This window comes from Phyllopteryx taeniolatus, chromosome 13 (assembly GCF_024500385.1).
Source record: "Phyllopteryx taeniolatus isolate TA_2022b chromosome 13, UOR_Ptae_1.2, whole genome shotgun sequence".
In the NCBI taxonomy this organism is placed as follows: domain Eukaryota; kingdom Metazoa; phylum Chordata; class Actinopteri; order Syngnathiformes; family Syngnathidae; genus Phyllopteryx; species Phyllopteryx taeniolatus.
In genome coordinates this window covers 11,190,001-11,212,079 of record NC_084514.1, presented here as the reverse complement: position 1 = coordinate 11,212,079, position 22,079 = coordinate 11,190,001, and the positions used below count along the sequence as shown (strand labels likewise).

Below are 22,079 nucleotides of genomic sequence, written 5' to 3'. Positions count from 1 at the left end.
TGAGACTTTGCCCCTCCAACCCAGAGACATGTTTTGATATGGGCGACAGGGGTATAGAGACCCGGGGTGGCATTTTCAGGGGGGCGGTATGCCCGCACCCCGCCGGCCCCTTTGTTGAATGCATTCATAATGCAAAGTTCACATCTCGGGAAAACATTTCAAAGAAAATTATTTACCCACATCACTGTAAAACATTTATTACATCAGCTACATTTGTGTACAAACTGCTGTAAATCAAATCAACCTGATGCATTGCATGTTTTTTTCCCATTTTGTAGTTCATCTATGTTGGTTCCATTCAAAGACACATAGCAGTTGAAGTCTTGCTCACTTAGATGGACTTTAGTGTACAGAACTGAAAACTTCTTCACCATGCATCAATTTTTTCATGTAGACTGAGCTTTTATGGATGTGTTTCTCAGGTCTTTGTGGACAGTAGGGGACATCAGTAAGCCTTTCTATGAAATGGGTGTTGGGTGTTGTACTTGTTGGGGGTGGGCAAAATCTATTCTATATGTATTGTGCAAAGCACTATTTTAAAAAACAATAGCTACAATTATTGCCTAATCTAAAAGTTTAATTTGAATACACAAACACCACTTGGAGGCTCTTGTGCAGTGTTGGAAAACAATTTTGACATTACATATACACACCTATATTAAAGTATGAAACTAATTGTATCATTTTTTGGGCTAAACCCAGTGTTTAAATTACTCATACCACCCTGTAAACAGTCAGTCATGTTAAAAACCCATTTATTCATTCAGCTTTTTTTTTTTTTTAAATCACATTTCACATTTTTTTCTTTCGTTTGCCACCAAGTTTGAGTTTGAGACAGTGGACATCAGAATGTCCTGACCTTACTCATATTTAAAAAAGAAAATAAAGAAAAGCCTTGAGGAGACTTTACTTACAAGAGTTCCTTTAATCCCAAGGACCTCTGCAGGGTAGTTGTAGAGGGAAGAGCTCATACAAACACTTCACTGTACATAGAGATTTACATTGTTTTGTGGGGACATGATTTATGGTCTTAAGTCCACCTCTGGATCAAACAGTATTCTGTACAACAAAGCCTGCATCCCAGCTCCCAGAACCGGGCACAAATTGGAAAACGTGGTTATAGTCAACCAATAAGAAGGTGCCAACTTGTCTACTGCACAGCAGAACAATATACGGTAGTATTATAAGATAACAGAACGTCTTCACTGCTGACTAACGTGGAAACCTCTCCAAATTCTTTTTTCAGACATTTACAACCTCATCAGGCCACAAAGAACTGGGATGCAGACTAAAACTGACAAAGTTGGACAGCATTAATTTAATGCTGCGTAATGTGTTGCCCTCCTCCTTGGGATGGCAGTATTCTGACTGTAAAAGACAATGCATAAGATCTTTGCCAAATGTTTAACCTAGGATGGAGACCAAACTGCTCTAATTCTGTCACCTCCCTCGATTTTGTAAAACCATACTTTGTTGTCATAATAAAATCAAAAGCGTGAAAATAAAATGAAAGTATATATATATATAACTGTTTTGGGTCCATTAGGGTTTAACTTTCATTCTTCTTCGCTCTCATTATCGTGCTCCATGTTTTCCTCCCCATTCGCTTTGGAATCCGTCCTGCTATCGAGATCTTCTTCATTCTGGTCAATTTGGTCTTTCTTGTCGTCCTCCATCAACTCATCCTCCTCCCAATTCTAATGATGAATAAAAAACAGCATGTAAGAGTCACACCTGAAGCAAGAATCAGTTGCTAGTCATTAACACAACTACACTGCAGATGTACTAATAAAACAGTTTCCCCAAACTGCTCATTGCTCATTTTAAACATTCACTTGACTAGCTAGTCTTCTCAAAGCTTACATCGGAGTCTTCATCCAGAAGAATTTCATCCCCAGATGCCTCAGCTTCATCTGAAGATTCTATGAAAGGCAAGACAGGGGGGAGAAACAACAACATTTTAAGAATGGGATGAATATCTGTATTCAGAAGGCGGTGGCCTTATCCTATTCAAAGGACAGCTGTCAAAAAGATAAATTTCTTAATATATGACAGGTTTTACATCAAAATTGAATTATTCCTTGGGGCCAATCATATCAATTCACGATGTTGAATCATTGTTTGTTTATATGTGCCCTGCAATTGGCGGGCGACCAGTTCAGGGTGGATAAGCGATACGGAAAATGGATGGATGGACTGACTAGAAATTTTTGTTACACATGAAAACTAAAATACAAACCCCATACTTGCAGCTTGAACAGAAACATTTTCATGAAATCCCAGCCATTGTGTGGATGAAGTTTTCTTTTTCACTTGACAACAAAAACGCTATAAATTACATTTTGTAACAGAAAACTAAGCTATTACTTTTTCTTTTGGCAATATCTTTGTTAGAAAATAAAAATTCAATAATTTATATTTTTCCACTCAAAACTGACTAGCTGAATATTATGTGATCGGCCCCAATCTCTGATCACACAAGTGGATTGGGACATCTCTAGTCTGAACTGTTTGAGAATGTTGTTCAATGTACAAGTGGAGCAACATATACTGCCATCCAAGCAATGTTTTTCTTAGGGACATCTCTGCTTATTTCAGCAAGATGACAGCAAGCCACATTCTGCATGCTAAGACAGCAAGGTTTTGTAGCAATAAACGAGTGCGGGTACTAAACTGTACCCAGACCTGTTTCCCATTGAAAATGTCAAGTGCACTATTAAACAAAGTTCCATGAGTCCTGGGAGTCGCGGACTGTTGAGCAACTGGATTCATACATCAAGCAAGAATAAGACATGCAAACACGAAAGGCATGAAAAGGGCGTCCAAAAATGAATTAAAAAAAATGTGTGCCCCCACAAATAATTGTTCTGATTTTAACATGAATTAGGCAATCTGGAAGACTGAAGAGTACAATAAGGCAAAATACACAATTTTGCTCAATCAGAAAAACATTTATCTACACCACTCAAGTACATGTTGATGTACAAATTTAAGATTCAATTTAAATTTGCCTCATTTCTTTGCTTTTTTTATTCTGGCCTCCAACTTGAGCCAGGCCCATCTCCACCTGGACCTGTTGCCTGCTTAAATCTGTGCCACATGAATGGCGTCCTCCTCTTTAAGCACTCTCATTCTGGAAAAGAATTGACTAAAATCATTGGCTGGTTCATTATATTTTTCACTATTACCAACTTCAAAAGGCTAATCCCAAATGCATCCTCCAGGAAAATATTAAGTACAGTATTTTTCCATTTATATTAGCCATTTCTGAATTTGAAGTTGGTTAATTCTGTGTTATGACATAATGCCCAACATTGCTCTGTCACTTTGAACATTAACATCCGTGAACTCAGATAATTGTAGGCGCGTTTCCTAATAAATACAAGATGTACTAGCGGATCAGCTCTTGTCGCCGATGTTATGTGTACTTCGCGGTTCCGCTGGGACCACAACCAGGGCCACAACCCGCAGCACATCAACGCGAAAATACAAAAGACCAGTGCAACAAATACGACACTGGCTGCGCTGATGAGCAAAAATGTTGCTTAAACATAAGAGTAGCAATAGAGGATGTCCGCTCCAGAGGTGGGTAGAGTAGCCAAATATTGTACTGAAGTAAGAGTATTGTTACTTGACAATAATGTGACTCAAGTCAAAGTAAAAAGTAGGCCTCTCAAAAGTTACTTGAGTAAAACGTACACAGTGAAATAATTACTCAAGTACTGAATAAATAGTAACTTCTCATTTTTTTAACCACAGCATGAACATCAACAAAAACAAATGTGAATGTACAAATTCTGATGTTGCTGAGTGTGTGTATGCGTGCGTGTTTTTGTATGCACAGCCAAAACTACAACAAAACATCTGCAATTTACCGCATGGTGTTTTCTCAACTTATAAGTGGGCTGAAATAACCACTTTTGAGAAGAAAGTGCCAGACAAATACAAACTGTTGATTTTGTTTGTCTAAATGTACAACCCACAACAAAATTCAAAGTTAATGATTAATTGCTAAAAACAAAGTTTAATCAGTTCGAACATTAAATATCTTGCCTTTGTGTATTCAATTAAATATAGGTTGAACATGATTTGCAAATAATTGTATTCTGTTTTTATTTGTTTAACACAACGTTCATTGGAATTGGGGTTGGAAACACGAGTAGCACGCCATTGCCTTCATAGTAACGTCGACCTTTGCAACATGGCCGCCACGTAGGCACGACGATCAGCCGGGCTGGCTTATCTGGTGTTAATACCTATGCCCGGGAAGCCCAATAGAAGACGATGTGTGCGGTCATGTGACTTCATTGCATCGTTTGATTGGTGGACTAGACTTAAACGTCACTACCGCTTAAATTGAATTGCCGCAAACAGAGCCCAACGCGGAAGTCGAAGTCTCGCGCACATAACAGTTGATAAGCAATAATTGATAAATAAAAGTAGTGAGCAACATTTAGATCATTGTAACGGAGTAAAAGTACCGTTACTTCTTAACAGCAAGCAACATTTAGATCATTGTAACGGAGTAAAAGTACCGTTACTTCTTAACAGCAGAAGCGGCGGAAGTGCTTTTTCCGCATGTGCGCTCGTGAAAAAGAGCGCAGTGGTTGATATTTTTTAAAGAATCCGTGACATTTTATCTATTGGCCCCCCAGAATACTTAAGCATTCATTCATGGTGGTGATACTTTTGTCTATAAGCTCCCATCTTGGAAGCATGGGGGCAAAGGGGAGACAAAAAAAAACCTCCAAAAACTCTCGTGCTTGCCTTAGGGTATCAGAGCTCAATAAGCATCTGTGTGGTTCTTCGGTGCGTTTATATTGTACAGTCGTCGAGAGAAAAAAAAATAAAATTAAATTAAAAAAAAAAAGACAAGAATGCTATGGTCATGTTGCCAGGCAACAGAAGTAATGTTTGCATGCAGTGCACACCTAAAAATGTCTGCGTGACGACCAATATTGCCTACATAAATCTTTATGCACTCTTCAAGCACGTAGCTAACTGGTTGGCACATCTGCCTCACAGTTCTGAAAACCTGGGTTCCAATCCGGCCACGCATGTGTGGAGTTTACATGTTCTCCCCGTGCTTGCATGGGTTTTCTCCAGGTACTCCGGTTTCCTCCCACATCCCAAAAACATGCCTAGTAGGTTAATTGTAGACCAAAGACTATATTGTAAGTAGTTGTGAATGTGAGTGCGAATTCTTGTTTGTTTATATGTGCCCCGCAATTGACTGCTGACCAGTTCAGTGTGTACCCCGCCTCTTGCCCAGAGTCAGCTGGGATAGGCGCCAGCACGAAACCCTATTGAGGATAAGCGATACGGAAAATGGATGTATGGATGGACTCAAGAAAATGAGTGAAGGTAGAAATAAGTACCGTCATTTAAACCAAGAAACATTGTGTCCTCTTACAAAGGTGGCGTATAACTATGGTATTCAATTCAATTGGGCAATACTTTGGCGGCAGCTGCTGCTCAATTCACCCAAACATTTACTTTTATGGTGAGACCCGCAAGATTCGAAGCAACTAACAACATAACTGTACCTAGGGATGTCCCGATCCGATCACGTGATCGAAAATCGGGGCAGATCACGTGATTTTCAGCTGTTTGAGAGCGGGTGAAAAAGATCGGTTTTATTTATTTTCTGAGATATTAACTCATTTATTGCTGAACACATAATACGTAGTTTCAAACCCATCGATTAAGTACCGAATACGTATTAATACGTAGTTTGCGTTTTTTCACGGGAAGTGGTAGAGGAGGCTCTGACGCAGCTCCTCAGGGAATCCAGAGCTTGGGAAGAATTTTACTGAGGCGTAACCGCCAGCAGAGGGCAGCGATGCACCATTGTAGATTTGGCAAACAGCCCTCAAGAGCCTCATTGTTTGCCAGCGAAAAATAGCAGCAAGGACAGGCTGTCGGACGAGCTGAAAATTTTTTACAATCGAAGAGACAAAGTACAGTATTCACAGAATATGTATTGTGGTAGTTTGTACAATTGTGTGTTTGTGTCAGAAATGTGTCATAACTGAGATCTTGTATAACGAGGATCACAGTCGCCATGTCAACTTAATTTGGTAGATTTGGTATGATTATAATCATAGAACACAATATTCTAGAAGCCTTGAAAAGTCAGTCAAAATCCTCAAAAACTGCTTCCACTCACAGGGTTTTCTTTTCTTAAAACGGCTGGCACTGAATGAGTTAAAGGACAGAGTGAAAAAATAATCCAAAGGTACAAATATTTTTAACGATAATTTGAAAATAATTTAAGATAATTTACCTTCAAATAGTGAATATTTATACACAAACTCTGTAGAAACATAAGACGGGTAATATACAGTAACAATACTCACAGGTATGTAATCTTCCAAATCTGTGAAAAACAAGTTAATGTTTTCACACGACATTCTTCTTGTATTCTTTTTTAGCTTCCAGTAAATGAGTAGCCCGATGCAAGCATTGCAACACACTGCCTTTAAGAGGCCAAGATGCGCACAGCAGGAACAGCAGATAGTCATTTTTCCCCCTGACTGTCTGACATGAAATTCAGACAAAATAATGTCCTTTTTAAGGTAATTTAAGATTACCAAAATTATATTTGCTAAATACTTTTTGTTTTTATTTCTATTACATAATATGTATGTATGTGTGTACTTTGTATCCCCAGATACTTGTGATTGGATGAATGAATGAGTTAGGGATCTCCTAACTCATTCATTCATTCATCTTCCGTTCCGCTTTCCTCACAAGGGTCGCGGGTGTGTTGGAGCCTACCCCAGCTATCGTCAGGCGAGAGGTGGGGTACACCTTGAACCGGTCACCAGCCAATCACAGGGCACATATAAACAAGCAACAATTCGCACTCGCAGTCACACCTACGGGCAATTTAGAATATTCAATTAACCTACCGTGCATGTTTTCGGGATGTGGGAGGAAACCAGAGTGCCCGGAGAAAACCCACGCAGGCACAGGGAGAACATACAAACTCCACACAGACGGGGCCAGGATTTGAACCCCGGTCCACAGAACTGTGAGGCCTCCACATCCCTAACTATTATGTTAAATATCTTAAGCATAAGAAAACAAGTTAGGGCAAAACTAGATACCAACACAAAAAAGCAGTACAAACTCTTACCCTCTTCATACACCAGTTTGGGTGTGTGGTCAACATCAGATACTTTGTTGCTGCTAGTATTTGTCGCCACCTAGCGGTAAAGAAAAATAATTATGTTTTTGGTCATTCCTAAATCACATAAAAATAAAGAATCCAACACATTGGGGAGCCCTCTTAATTTTGTTTTAGGAACACTAAAGGTTGACATGGGAAAGTGTACACAACTCAACTGCTATCTAGTAAGAAAAGTGTTAAACTGTTACAATGGACTTACTATATTAAACATAGTCGCTGTCAGGTGGAAACTTTATGTCCAAATATGGTCAATTTTATATTTTTTTCCCACAAAGAGCTACTATGGTCCTGTCCCCACGTAGTCAGTTATTTTTTCGCATTATTAATCAATTCAAAGTGTTGAATGTAGCGTGTAAACAAATCTATTAACTCTCTTGAATGCTCAACTGTGTTGCGAAGTGGTGTAAAACCCCGCCTCTTCTGTCACTCTGCCGGACCATGCGGCATAATTTTTTATTTATTGCATCACTCATGTCTCACACCTTTTAAAGACTTTGAGATGATGATGTAACGACAGCAGTTGGCTTTTGAGAAGTATTAAAGGCTGTTTGTCAGGTAAGGGGCCGGCACGAGCGCAGACTGATGTGGACGGCTGACGTCGTCGCCATATTATACGATTTTAATCAATCAGTGTAATAAAGTAGGGAATTTTTAGCATATTAAATTAGCGATTGAACAGGATTTTGGAGTGGTGTTGTGTTGATGTACAATGGTTACATGATAGCAATATAAGGTATAATACCATCTTGAATGATGCGGCATTTGGAAACCAAGGCCTTTTTTCCCAGTTTCTGAAATGTTGTGATTTTGGCTATATGAGGATTCTGACTCACGGCGACGACATGCAGAGATAGTAAACTAATAATATTAGGAGATAACGTGAAAAACAGATGAAGTAACTGCAAACTGTTTTATGATGTTTTGATGACAGCAACCACTGTCAGCTCCCAGTAAATTCTTGGATCTCAAAGAACTGCCGAGTAGCAAGGCTAGACCCCAACCAACCAGTGAAGTGGCAAGGATAAGATGCTCTACATTGCCATAAATTGGCTGAAACTGACCTGTGTAATGAGGAGGTACAGCTTTCCGTGTAACTTGGTTAGTTTGTGGAACATCTTCACTCTGCTCTCAATCATGTGATAAAGCACTCCCAGCTGGGAAACCAGGTCAGGCAGCTGTTGGATATGCAGCAGAATTAGTCGGGTTTGCAATGGAAACAGAACGGGGCAGAACCGTCCAAACACTTGAGGGAAACGGTCATTATTAACCAGAATAAATGTTTTTTTTTTTTATTTAACTTTGCACAAACAAAACACAATATTACCATTTATTCACACTATATGATTATTTTTCCTACTGACAGTATTCCTGACGTTAGGTGTATAGTTTTTGTATTACTGCAACAGGAGTAAGGAGCTGACTCACCGAAGACAGGTATGATGTGTGGTGCATTAGCACTGCTTTGAGCCACCGGACCATCAGAACTGCCCTGAAAAAAGGAGGAGGGGGGGAAATTGTTAAAATGCATCCCTTCATTAAATTTGTATTCCACTTCTCCTGCTCACGGTCGCAGGGGACTTGTAGCAAGTCAATCATGGAGTCAATGCGGATGAGCCTTGTGGAAATTGAGCCCATGCCATCTTCACAAAGGTTTTGTGAACAGCCGCAACGCTATTAGTGCTAAAATGTTTAAGATATTGGCTTTATCACATAGGCCTTTATTAGGTCCTTGTGATTATAAAACAACATCAAGATTTTGTTTATTTTATCGTACGAAAGAATCATAAAGGCGATTATGATGCTAAATTTGCGATCTGTCAAATTAATGCACAACAGAATAACAACATTGCAATGATCCACATGATCTAACACCATTAAAGAGCAATTTTAGTTTCACAAAATTATGACCACTTGCATAATATGACATCAAATACAAGAGCTGGATTAAATATTTTGCATTACCAAAGGTATTCAGTTTTGATTGACTTTGTTAGAGGTATTAATTAATAATTTACAGGTTTCTACAGTGGACCCCTGCGATTCATGGGGGATAGGGACCCGGCCAGACAGTGAATACCGAAAACCCGTGGCTCATTGACGTACATAATGATTGCACTGAAAAACAAACAAACAAAAAATATATATATTTTTTTTTAAAGCCCCAATAATTCTTGAATAGGTGGGAATAAACTGACATGTTTTTGGGGTTGGTTCTCTGGTAAAAAAGAAATAAAAAGGAAATAAAAACATTGAAAAACTGAAAAAAAATATATATAGTTCTTTTTCCATCCATCCATTTTCTGAGCCGCTTCTCCTCACTAGGGTCGCGGGCGTGCTGGAGCCTATCCCAGCTATCATCGGGCAGGAGGCGGGGTACACCCTAAACTGGTTGCCACCCAATCGCAAAATCGTGAACCTGTGGGTGCCAAAATCGTGTGTGTGCTGGTGTCCACTGTGCAACTGTACTGGATCATATTTACCTCAACAAGCACAAGCAAAACTGTTGGTCCAGCTGCATTGTTATATAAGCCACGTTTGCGTATGTTAGGACAAAATAGTCTAATTTTCTTTTATTATATTATCCAATAGTTTCTGTGATTTTATTACTTCAATAGTTCTTTGTTCTTGTGTGACTAATGTATCTAGGAGCTTAAATGTTTTCTCCTCCCTTCTCAGTGGCTCTACCGGGCTCCCTTTTCTCTCATGGACAAGATAACTGTTAATAGGTTTCTCTTTATTCTTTCCTCATCTTCCTCCCATTTTAGTTTGTGCGTTGCTCTTCCGTGTTCTTCAGAGACAAGGAGAAGCACGAAGCAACTAACCTCTTGACTGTTTCTCTCTTCGTAAAGATTTCATTAAAATGACAAACAAGATTGTTTCCTGGTTTAAATCCAAAACACGTACCGTGGTTATTTTGTTATAACCAAATTCACACAAAGTTACTCAAAATGATTATTTCACTGCCTGACATAAAAGCAGTATCACGATAAAGAATTGCAGAAGGAAATGAAAATGAACTTTAGGGTCATTCATGATGAATTACTGTTTGTCTATTCGTTGAACCAGTACTCATTGACCCAGACAACTTTGATTAGAATGAAATTAAAACTTCACTCAGCTTTGACAAGTGGACAGTAGTGTCTTAAAGACAATTGAAGCATTTTTAAAAAAAAGAACCCACAGAAAATCTTTAGGGTAAGCCTGCCTATGGAGTACACAAACTGCAGTGAGTCTAATCTAACCAATTGCCATGCTTGTACTTACGTGAAAGGGTGCCCTTGGAGCCTTTTGGTAATCTAGAAGTACGAAAAATGCTTGATTAAATTAATCTTAAAGATCTAGGCTGCTGTCAGGCAGAATATGAACTGACACAAACCTCTTCCACCAAAGGTAAAACAGCAGGGAGGGGCAGGCGAGCAACAGTTTTCTTTATTATCATTTCTTTACGAGTCTGAAAAACTTTCTGTGGAAGGAAATGGAGAAACATTGATTAAAAGAGTGGGACTAATAATGGACGCATCGTGATGCAGATATAAACAATTCAGAATCAATTAATGAATGTCGATTCAATAATGCAAATGAAAAAGTGGAGCTCAGAAGTACAGCGCCCAAAGGACAATCAATGTGGTGAACATAAAAGCTCTACCACACGAGTAAGCGATAGGGCTGTGGCATATATCACACATTTATATGGGTATTCATTTCTTTGCATGATTAAAAAAATTATAATAAATAAAAAAATAAACAACGTACATGCATCCCCTCGAACGTGGGGAAATGTCTGAGAACAGAGCAGCAGCATGACAAATATTGTACTGAAAAGGTGAGGGACTTTTAAAAGCCACTCTTGATTCTACGGACTTCCGGAGTCCATGAAATCATCAGTAATACATTAATAAAGGGACGTTTGATTTCAATAGGGAACTATTGCACCAATGTCAGCCATCGAAGAGAATAACATAACGTTAGGCAAATACAATAAAAAAACAACTTGGGGTGAGCAGAAACTAATATGACATGTCAAGAAAATCACTTGCTCATGTCTTGCCGCATGGCAAGAGGTGCAATTCCTGCTCGTAGCTTCTCTTACTAGCACAGTGAATACATACACGTGGACAAAATTGTTGGTACCCTTCTATTAATGAAGAAAAAAAAAAACAATAATCAGTAAAATAATTTGAAACTGACAAAAAGATTTCTTGAAAATTAACCAATTAAAATTAGACATTGCTTTCGAGGGCTAGACAAAAATTATGGTTCCCCCAGAAAAGAAAAAAAAGAAATTACTATCGGGGCATATTAAACTTAGGTGTGTCCTCTAATTAGGATCACAGAAGTCTTCAAACTTGTAATCAGTCAGTCTACCTATTTTAAGGAGGACAAGTAGTCACTGTCAGACATTCAAACACCAAAGGCATGATGAAAAAGGTGCTAAATAAATTTAGGTGCTCCGTCGCTTAATGCATTTAACATTAACATCAGTAAACTAATTAGATAATTGTAGCCGTGTAAAAAGTAGGCAGTGAAATTATTACTCATGTACTGGTAAATAGTAACGTTTTATTTTTATTTTTTTACCACAGCATGAACATCAATTTAAAAAAAAAATTACAAAATAAAATGTGAATGTACAAATTCTGATGTTGCTGTGTGTATAAGCACAGTCAAAACTACAAAAAAAAAACATCTGCAATTTACTGCACGGTATTTTCTCAAGTTTTAAGTGAGCTGAAATATCCACATTTGGGAAGACAGTGCCAGAGAAATACTACAATACATGAAAGCTGTTGTTTTTGTTCGTCTAAATGTAAACAAGAGTAGCGCGCCGTTGCATTCATGGTAACGACGACCTTCCCAACATGGCATCCACATACCCACGACGATCGGGGGGTAGGCTTATCTAGTGTGAATACTTATGTCCGGGAAGCCCGATGGAAGACGTCGTGTGAGGTCATGTGAATTTCTTGTCGTTTGATTGGTGAACTAGACTTAAATATCACGAGCGCTTAAATTGGTTTGACAGCGCCCGATGAGGAAGTCGAAGTCTCGCGCACAAAATAGTTGATAAATAAGCAACACTTGATAAATAAAAGTAGCGAGCGACATTTAGATAATTGTAACGGAGTAAAAGTACCGTGACTTATTAACAGCAGAAGCGCCGGAAGTTTTTTTTCTGGTCTCGTCAACTCCTGTGACTTCGAGCGCATAGGCGGAACCTCAGGCCGCATATTAGTCCGCGACGAAATCACAATTACATCTGTGTGTTGATGGTGGATGTGTGGAATGGATCTAGCTCCCAGCGTTTAAGGAGTACGAAACAGCCTATGACGTCAGTGACGGTGACCCCCCCAGGGAAAACTCATTGGATCTATACGATTTACGTGATTGGCCTATTTCGAGTTCAAAACGGAGAATTTCGCCGAAAGGTGACTGATTTGCATGTATGCACTGTGCTGTTTGGTGACATAATGCCTAAAAAGTTTAATATGGACCACAGAAAGCGAGCAACTACTGCACAGTGAATATCGTTCAAATTGAACAAATTAAACTCATATCTCGAGGCATCGTGGTACTAGAAATATAATGGAATTGAACTGAAATTTGACTGAATGGTATAATACAGGTCAAAGACCCCGAGACGAATACTTACATTTAGGATGCTACGGTCATTGCTCTCAAGGCCCTGCACCAGCAACACCGCAAAATTGTCTGTCTGCAGAGAGGGCATCCCTTTAGGAGCTCCCTTTTCAATGGAAGCTGTAGCCTGCAGATCAATTTCCCCAAGACGCTCTGCTATTGACATCTAAAAAGGGAAGAGAAACTTTTGCTAAAAGAGATGTGGATATAAATTCTATGAGTGTGTCTCAATACAATCACAATAGTGTTTAGGCTGTTCTTTTTATGGAGGCAAAGACAAATACAATTTGACATTTTGGCATTTGTTATATATGAAAAGGTACACTCAACAAACCTCTTTGGAGTCCGAGTCTTTCTTCCTTTTCTCTGTTGCCATTGAAGATCCCTTAACTGGGGCTTGATGACCTGGAAGCCCAGGAACCAGCACTTTGCTCTTTGCATTGACAATTGGGGTTTTCACCTGTAGACAGTACGAGGTAATCATTTTTTTTCTTCCTTCATCCTATAGACTCAGACAGTGAATTATTCAAACAATTTAAATGAGCCAAATTCTGTAGTATAATCTTTCATAAAGTAATAGATAAGGTTTCTGTTATTCTTTAAACAAGTGCACAATTAACAGATTCACACTGCTTTGAATATTACAGGTGCAAACGAGGTCAGCATCTATAGGGGGAAGGTGTCATGACAATGCTCAGAGAGCAAGAGAGCATAATTACCGTAATTTCTCATGTATGTATGCGACCCCATGTATAATACGCACCCCCAAAGTTGATCTCAAAATTCTGGAAAAACCTTCTACCCATGTATAATGCATTTTTACAATCCATGATTTTGCTTCAACCCATATGATCAAAACATGAATTATCTGTATTTTGTTCGGTTTTTTTTGCTTCAAATAATTCTTCTGAAGTTAAGCACTTTATTTGAACATGTAATTCTTTTTATTTTCTTGTTCTTATTTTGAAATTCGGAACTTTTATTTAGTAAATGAGAACACACACAGTTGTGCTCATATGTTAGTTTACCCAGGCACAATTTGTAAGATGGGTACAATTCTTTAAAGAAAACATGAAGGGCCAGGCAAAACAAAATTTTATTTTAATGAGATTCACATTAAACTGTCAAGCATTTCAGAAAAGCATTATGAAACCGGACAAAAAAACATTGCATTCGGGGGGATTCCCGGGGCCCCCGCAGATAATTTTTGGGATTTTAACAAACTAAGTGTTGGATTTATCTTACCCAACATTATAAAAAATCTGAAAGACTCGGAAGAGAACAATAAGGTAAAAAAAAATATATAAGAACAATAATTCTTCACGCACAAAAACTTACACCACTCAAGTAGATCTTGATGTACAAATTTTAGATTAAAATTAAATTTGCCTCATTTCTTTGCTTTTTTTGTTTTGGCCTCCAACTTGAGCCCAGCACATCTCCGCCTGCACCTGATGCCTGCTTCAAGCTGTGCCACATGAATAGCATCCTCCTCTTTAAGCACTCTCATTCTGGAAAATAATTTACTAAAATCATTGTCTGTTTCACTTCATTTTTCACTATTACCAATTTCAAAAGCTAATTCCAAATGCATCCTCCAGGAAAGTATTAAGTACAATATTCTTTTCTGTTTTTATTGGCCACTTCCGAATTTGAAGTTGTGACATAATCCTTAACAGCACTCAGTCGCTTAATACATTTAACATTAACATCAGTAAACTCATTAGATAATTGTAGGCGCACTTCCTAATTAATACAAAATGTACTCGCGGATCAACTCTTGTCACTGTAGCGTATATGGGGGTTAAATAAAAATGTATTTAGAAAAAGATACGAAGGAAGGTAAACGGCCGTGTTCACTTCCGGTTTAGTCCGATTTGAGCTTTAACGTGAAAATCAAACTAATTTTGTCTCGTAAAGGAGCACCACATCACTTTTTAAAACTTCAGGACAAAGTGACGACAAACCTTTCGTCAGTCTCATAATTTGAAGATTGCTACAGAAATTAGATGAGTTCTTGATAACCAGAGGCCTTTTTTCAAACCCAAACACAAATGATACAGGTAGTGAATTTTTACAGAAAATTTAATGAGGTCTAACATGGGAATCTACAAGGGAACAATGCAGGAAAGAAAACACAAAGGACAGACAAACATTGGCAAAGGAGACTGACTTGTGATAGGAGGGTGGAATGAGCGCATATTGACAATGCAGAGCTGGGGGTTCCTATTCTCATTAATTTCAACCCAAATATGCACTAATCTGTACTTTTAGTAGACCGCAAGTTGGATTTACGTGCGTGAAACACAATTTAGGCAGGCGGCCGAATGTTCCGCCGGTCCGGTCCGCACAGGTGGATTTAGCGGGAAAGGAGGAAGGAACAAAAAAAGAAGAGCAGGGGGGATCAAAGTTCTCAGGCAAGAAGGCCAGACCCCATATGTTGCTGTTCAGGAAGCCGTTCGGACAGGACGTGTGCTGCCCGCTTCCTTCCCAATGGAGTTGACCCAGGCACCCAAAAGGGTAGCTCGCAGAGCTGGCAGGATGCTCTACGGCAGAGAAGGGTCCGATGTGTCATCGTCACCTCGTGGTGCAAGGTGGTGCGTCCTGGCTGAGCCAGACTTCGGCAAGTTGGTTGAACGAGACCCAGCGCTCAACAAAGGGGGCTCTGGCCTTTAAGCCGGCCAAAAGGGGTGGTTCTCCCCCCCCCCCCCCCCTCCGGGGCCAACAGGGAAGATGGACCGCCTCTTAATGTTATTTTGTGGTTTAAAACCAGCAGGATAAAATATTAATTATTGGATTTAAGGTAACGAGACCATTTTCCAGCCTTCCATTGTCACGCGCACACTCTCTTTATTCCCTGTAACGAATGTTTCAATTGTATGTGGTTGCTGAGAGCACTGTAATATTTGCAATGTGGCATTTGTGTTGTGTGGGGTGAAACATCTCATCTGGTTCAGTTGACAAACAGATTTGACATCAGACATTCAAACTTGCAGAAATACAAGCACTAGTGGCGCTATTGCGATGTTACCACTGGTGGCGTTAATGCAAAGTTCAAAATATTATATAACATTCAAATCCAGTGAAGATTGTGATTAGTTCATCCGGGGTTGCAGTAGTTTCCACTACCTGTGGGTGTTGCTAGTGCTCCATCCATTGTCCCAGACAGAAGGAACAAATGTCACTGAAAACAGCGGAAAAAATAAGTCTTTGTTGCTGAGACTCTTCAGGCTGGCTGGTGGTGGAAGTTAATAAATTTAGCATCCGGGTGAGAAACCACCTGTCTGTGTCTCAGCTTTGATGAGCGACTTGGGACTGGCTGGTAATTCATTTCGCGTCTGTGCGCGAAGTTAACCCCCTTGTGCTGCTTCTTCGATGTATTGTGTACGCAGACTGACTCGGCAGGGCAGCCGAGGCTGGGGGTGCTATGTGTCATCTTTACTGGCGTGTCCGTTACACGCCGATGTTACGTGTGCGTCGCAGTTCCACTGGGACCACAACCCGCACCACCTCAACACGAAAATACAAAAGACCAGTGCAACAAAAGAACACTGGCTGATATGATTAGCAAAAATGTTGCTTAGACATAAGAGCAGCAATTGAGGATGTCCACTCCAGAGGTGGGCAGAGTAGCCAAACATTGTACTCAAGTAAGAGTACTGTTACTTGACAATAATGTGACTCAAGTCAAAGTAAAAAGGAGCCCTCCCAAAAATTACTTGAGTTAAGAGTAAAAAGTAGGCAGTGAAATTATAACTCAAGTACTGAGTAAATAGTAACTTTTGATTTTTTTTTTACCACAGCATGAACATCTATTAAAAAAACATTTTTTAAATAAAATGTGAATGTACAAATTCTGATGTTGCTGTGTGTATACGCACAGTCAAACCTACAAAAAAAAACATCTGCAATTTACTGCACGGTGTTTTCTCAAGTTATAAGTGAGCTGAAATATCCACATTTGGGCAGACAGTGCCAGACAAATACTACAGTACATGAAAGCTGTTGTTTTTGTTCGTCTAAATGTAAACAAGAGTAGCGCGCCGTTGCATTCATGGTAACGACGACCTTCCCAACATGGCCTCCACGTAACCACGACGATCAGGGTGGTAGGCTTATCTAGTGTGAATACTTATGTCCGGGAAGCCCGATGGAAGACGTCGTGTGAGGTCATGTGAATTTCTTGTCGTTTGATTGGTGAACTAGACTTAAATATCACTAGCGCTTAAATTGGTTTGACAGCGCCCGATGAGTTAGTCGAAGTCTCGCGCACAAAATAGTTGATAAATAAGCAACACTTGATAAATAAAAGTAGCGAGCGACATTTAGATAATTGTTACAGAGTAAAAGTACCGTGACTTATTAACAGCAGAAGCGCCGGAAGTTTTTTTCTGGTCTCGTCAACTCCTGTGACTTCGAGCGCAGGCCGCATATTAGTCCGCCACGGAGTAATATCACAATTACATCTGTGTGTTGATGGTGGATGTGTGGAATGGAACTAGCTCCCAGCGTTTAAGGAATACGAAACAGCCTATGACGTCAGTGACGGTGACCCCCCAGGGAAAACTCATCGGATCTATACGATTTACGTGAATGGCCTATTTTGAGTTCAAAACGGAGAATTTCGCCGAAAGGTGACTGATTTGCATGTATGCACTGTGCTGTTTGATGACATGATGCCTTTTTTTTAACCACAGCAGGAACATCAATAAAAAAAAAAAAAAAAAATGTGAATGTGCAAATTTTGATGTTGCTGTGTGTGTATGCACAATCAAAACTACAACAAAACGTGCAATTTACTGCACTGTGTTTTCTAAAGTTATACGTGAGCTGAAATATACACACTTGGGCAGACAGTGCCAGAAGTATACTACAATACATGAAAGCTGTTGTTTTTGTTCGTCTAAAAGTAAACACGAGTAGCGCGCCATTGCCTTCATGGTAATGACGATCTTCCCAATATGGCCGCCAAAAAGGCATGACGAGCAGCCGGGCTGGCTTATCTAGTGTTAGTACCTATGGCCCGGGAAGCCCAATAGAAAACGACGTGTGAGGTCATGTGACTATCTTGTGTCGTTTCTATTGGTGCACTAGACTTAAACGTCACTAGTGCTTAAACTGGATTGGCGCAACCAGCGCCCGATGCGGAAGTCGAAGTCGTAGTTTCGTGCACGAAATAGTTGATAAATAAGCAATAATTGATAAATAAAAAATAGCGAGCGACATTTAGATAATTGTAACGGAGTAAAAGTACCATTACTTAACAACTGAAGCGGAGGAAGTGTTTTTCTGGTGTTCAAGGAGTACGAAATGGCCCATGACGACGGCCATATGTAACCCTGTGTCACATTGGAATGAAAGTGTAGGCTGCACCTCTCATAACCTCTAGGTGGGGGTGGCATATTGGAATGAAAGTGTCCAGCTTTTTCCTAACCTTTAGCTGGTGGAATACATTTATAAAATGTTAAAGTTTTTTTTTTTTCCCCCTTATCCGTGTATAATGCACACTATTGACTTTTGCTAAAGAAAATTCAGGGGGGGGGGGGGGGGGAAATGCACATTATACATGAGAAATTGCGGTATGTAGTCATACATTTGACAACACACCAAAATCTAGATGACACGGATGTAGTTGTGTTAAAAAAAATACCGGCACCCCTGGGGTGCCATATTTTTAGCCATGACTGTATAAAAAGACAGTCATGGCTTTTTTTCTTGACTGTCTGACATGAAATCAGACGAAACTGTTCCTGTTTTCGGTCAATTGGGATTACCACAATTATACCAGAATAGTGAGAATGATATTTTTTTAGTAAAATATATACAATAGACAATACAGTTGTGCTAAAAAAAAAAAAACATGATGGCTACCTTGGAAATGGTAGATGCGATGGAAAGGGATAATGTCGTCTGAATATTCCGTGTCAAACAAACATGTCTATCAGCTGTGTTAATATCCTGGGGAGAAAAAAGAAGAAAGTGATAAGGTCATTACAAAGTTAGACCAATAAATTTGACACTACTTCTGGGAGGTTGCATAAGGTGTTAAGCATCTTTTTACTCAAACCATGAATGTAAAAACCAATTGAGAAGTTCATTATATAATGGAAATACATAAAAAGGGCCAAATAAATTAACAATAGCACAAAACTGTTGACTAGGATTACACAGTGCAAGCAAAAATGTATATTACTACATGAATCTGTTCAGCTATAAACCAGTTGCCTATGCAATGAAGCAGCTGCCAGTGTGCTCACCACTCTCTCCATTACAGGCTGTAGATAGTTGCCATAAGCCAGCATCACAGTCCGGGACTCAGCACCCAGGCCAGCTGCGATGAGGGGGATTGGCATTGGGGAATCCTTTGTGTCTGACATCTGCACCGTGCATGAAGGTGACAGGGGCTTCTTGCAGGGCCTGCCATGACAAATTTGACAGATCTTATTCACTAGCTAAGATGCATTAAAATACATGTTAAAATTAAGAGTTTTTGCTCAGGAGTATATTCATTAATTTGAGTAACTATGTGAAAAATCCAAACTGATGCAACAGTCTAGAGTTGTGCGATATAAAAACGATATATATTGCAGAGATATGACGTACAATATAACACTATATCGTTTATATCAGGTTTGTTTCTTTTTTGTTGTTTCTGGACAATTTGTAGATAATGGGTTAAACCCTCAAAATTAAAGACGAAGAGATGTTTGCACTAGATTTAGCAGAAAGCTAATTTCCATCTGTAGTCCATCTATTGTTAGATATATATATATAGATATATTGCTATATATGTATATGTATAGATAGATAGATAGATAGATATAAAATCAATTAACACGAAAAAACTGTTAAATGCATGAAAAATACACCTCACCATAACAGATAATGAATAAAAGAAGCTTTCTTTTTCTTTGAGGTTTTAGGCTCTTCTTGCTCCTCAGGTGGACTTTTTCCTTTTGAAAAGAAGCTCTACGAAGACATGTTTTTTTACTCATTTTTGCTAGTTTGCGGACTTATTTTTAGTAACGCATCACGTGACCGACATGCAGTCTCGCGTTGTTTCATTCGCGAACGTTTCGTTCAAACGAACGAATCTTTTCACTGCACATAATGACCTGAATAAGTTTATGAAATGATTCGATCTTTGAGTTTGGCCGCAACCATGAGCGAGTCGGCTGGGAGCGGAAACGGAACTGCTGCAGTGTTCTGTGCAGTGTTGAGGTGTCAATTGCGACTACTGCATTCTTCATTTGAAATCCTATGTGACATATTCATCTTTTTGATCTGAAACCCAAATGTCCAGTATCCAACAAAAACAAAGGAATTGACTTTGCCATTCCAAAACTTTTGGCGGCGACTGTACATTTTAATATTACATTCCAAAGGTTAATACTGTAGTTACGTAAAATGCACTTGAGGTTTACCCATTCAGAAAGTGCTCAAAGAGATGCAGCTGTCCATCTTTACACACCACTGCTAGCCTCACCGCCTGTCAAGAGAGAGAGAGAAACAAGAATTTGCTTTATGGCATTTGTCTACAAATTTTTGCATCTAAATATCCTATTACCCATCACATTATCTAATCAGGTGTATCCATTAGGTTTAGTAATATGCCGCATTTTCACCACCATAAGGCGTACTTAAAAGTCTTAAATTTTCTCCAAAATGGACGGGGCGCACCTTATGTGTGCACCGAGTTCCAAAATCTGTAAATGTTGTTGTGTGACTTTGATGAGCGCTCCGCCTGACTGACTGAGCATTTCCTGCCGACACGCTGCTTATATAGAGTAAAGGCGGACGTGACTGAGGACAGCATGCGGACGTTAAAGGGGGAAGGGTGCACGTGAAAGAGGACGCTAAAGGCATGCCCCCAGTAGGTATATAGTTTGGCTAAGGACCCCCGAAAATGGCACCTACGAAGAGACACGCTTACGAAGCACAGTTTAAACTGCAAGCTATCAGTTACGCGGAGGAACATGGGAATCGGGCAGCCGCGAGAGAATTCAAGATCAACTAATCCATGGTTCGCAAGTGGAGGAAGCAGGAAAACGCCGGCATCATTGCTGAACAGCCCCCCGCCAACGAGACTTACTCCGACAACGATGAGGGGGAACCCGGCATGTTTGATGGAGAGCTTGCCCAGCTGTTCATTTCGGATACAGAAGATAAGGACTTTGATGGATTTGTGGATGAGGATTGATAAAAAAATAACGTGAGTACATTGTTAAATACTTCAATAAAGTACAACCGAACTCAGTTTTGCTCCGGCTGCCTTTTTAAAAACATAGCGTATGTTTTAAGCTTGCGTATGTTCTACCATGCCTGCGCCCAATAATACGGTGCGCCTTATGTATGTGTTAAATACAGAAATAGACCCCGTAACTGAGATTGCGCCTTTTGGTCGCGAAAATGCGGTATACTGAGTACCTTCACTGACCTGTTCCTTGCTTTTGGATGCGACAAGGTCAATATGTTGAGGCTCATCCGTTAGTGTGAATGACACCACCGAGTTCTTGTCCTTGCCATCTTCTCGTACTTGCCTGCAGTAAGACACTCTTATGTAATTACCACAGTGCATGTATAGTGTTATGTAGTGTAATGTATAGCCCATTATCTGAAAGGTCACTGCGTGTGTACACACCATACACTGAGCAGTCGATCGTGAGCAGCACCAGACAGGAAATAGAGACTGCTGCTGTCAGGGGGTCGTGTGGTGGCAAAACGAAGGGTCGTCACAGCTGTGGAGTGGCCGGTGAATTTCTGCAATGGGTGAGAAGCAGACAAGTTGCCGGTGCTGCTTGGTGACAGCTGTGTTTATTTGGTAAGTAGTAAAACATTCTTTCATAGTTGGGAATGTAATTGTAGGTAACGACCACTTTTTTCAAATTAGGCTTGGTATATCAATTTAGTTGACTGCTGTCATATCTACACATGTGAATGCAAAGTTAGTGACACACACCCTGTAAACCTCCATGGTGTCCAAGTCCCACATCTTGATGGTCTGTCCAGCTGAAAGCAGTAGTTTACCATCTGGGCTCACACACAAACTGGTCACTGCACCACGGTCTGCCTTCCACTTACTGTAAACAACAATTGTGCTTGTTATACTTATATTTGATCACCAACTAGTCTGTCGGACTGTGATAGCCAGGTAAGGCTGCTTCTTCTACATTTAATATCAAATATTTCAGCTTTTAAGTCCTCGATTACACTATAGGACTTTAGCACCACTTTCCCAATCACCAAA

General features: G+C 39.7%; 1 protein-coding gene and 1 long non-coding RNA gene across 2 annotated transcripts in view; both read right to left on the bottom strand.

The window, feature by feature from the left end:
- Positions 1 to 738: 738 nt before the first annotated feature.
- wdr43 (WD repeat domain 43) overlaps positions 739 to 22,079 on the bottom strand; it is a 26,038-nt gene continuing 4,697 nt past the window's right edge. Inside the window, exons 4-18 of the mRNA XM_061795074.1 lie at positions 21,792 to 21,912; positions 21,474 to 21,592; positions 21,270 to 21,372; positions 20,257 to 20,321; positions 19,090 to 19,249; positions 18,704 to 18,790; positions 13,167 to 13,292; positions 12,846 to 12,998; positions 10,572 to 10,658; positions 10,460 to 10,491; positions 8,621 to 8,684; positions 8,257 to 8,370; positions 7,142 to 7,211; positions 1,864 to 1,922; positions 739 to 1,697 (exon numbers count right to left, since the gene is read on the bottom strand). Of these exons, the coding sequence (XP_061651058.1) occupies positions 1,557 to 1,697; positions 1,864 to 1,922; positions 7,142 to 7,211; positions 8,257 to 8,370; positions 8,621 to 8,684; positions 10,460 to 10,491; positions 10,572 to 10,658; positions 12,846 to 12,998; positions 13,167 to 13,292; positions 18,704 to 18,790; positions 19,090 to 19,249; positions 20,257 to 20,321; positions 21,270 to 21,372; positions 21,474 to 21,592; positions 21,792 to 21,912 (1,501 nt within the window). The 3' untranslated portion in view covers positions 739 to 1,556. The remainder of the gene's footprint in view (positions 1,698 to 1,863; positions 1,923 to 7,141; positions 7,212 to 8,256; positions 8,371 to 8,620; positions 8,685 to 10,459; positions 10,492 to 10,571; positions 10,659 to 12,845; positions 12,999 to 13,166; positions 13,293 to 18,703; positions 18,791 to 19,089; positions 19,250 to 20,256; positions 20,322 to 21,269; positions 21,373 to 21,473; positions 21,593 to 21,791; positions 21,913 to 22,079) is intronic.
- Positions 14,900 to 18,696, bottom strand: LOC133487864 (uncharacterized). The gene is made up of 2 exons (XR_009791475.1): positions 16,113 to 18,696; positions 14,900 to 16,016 (listed from the first exon to the last, which is right to left on the bottom strand). It is a non-coding gene; the product is annotated as an uncharacterized LOC133487864 (long non-coding RNA).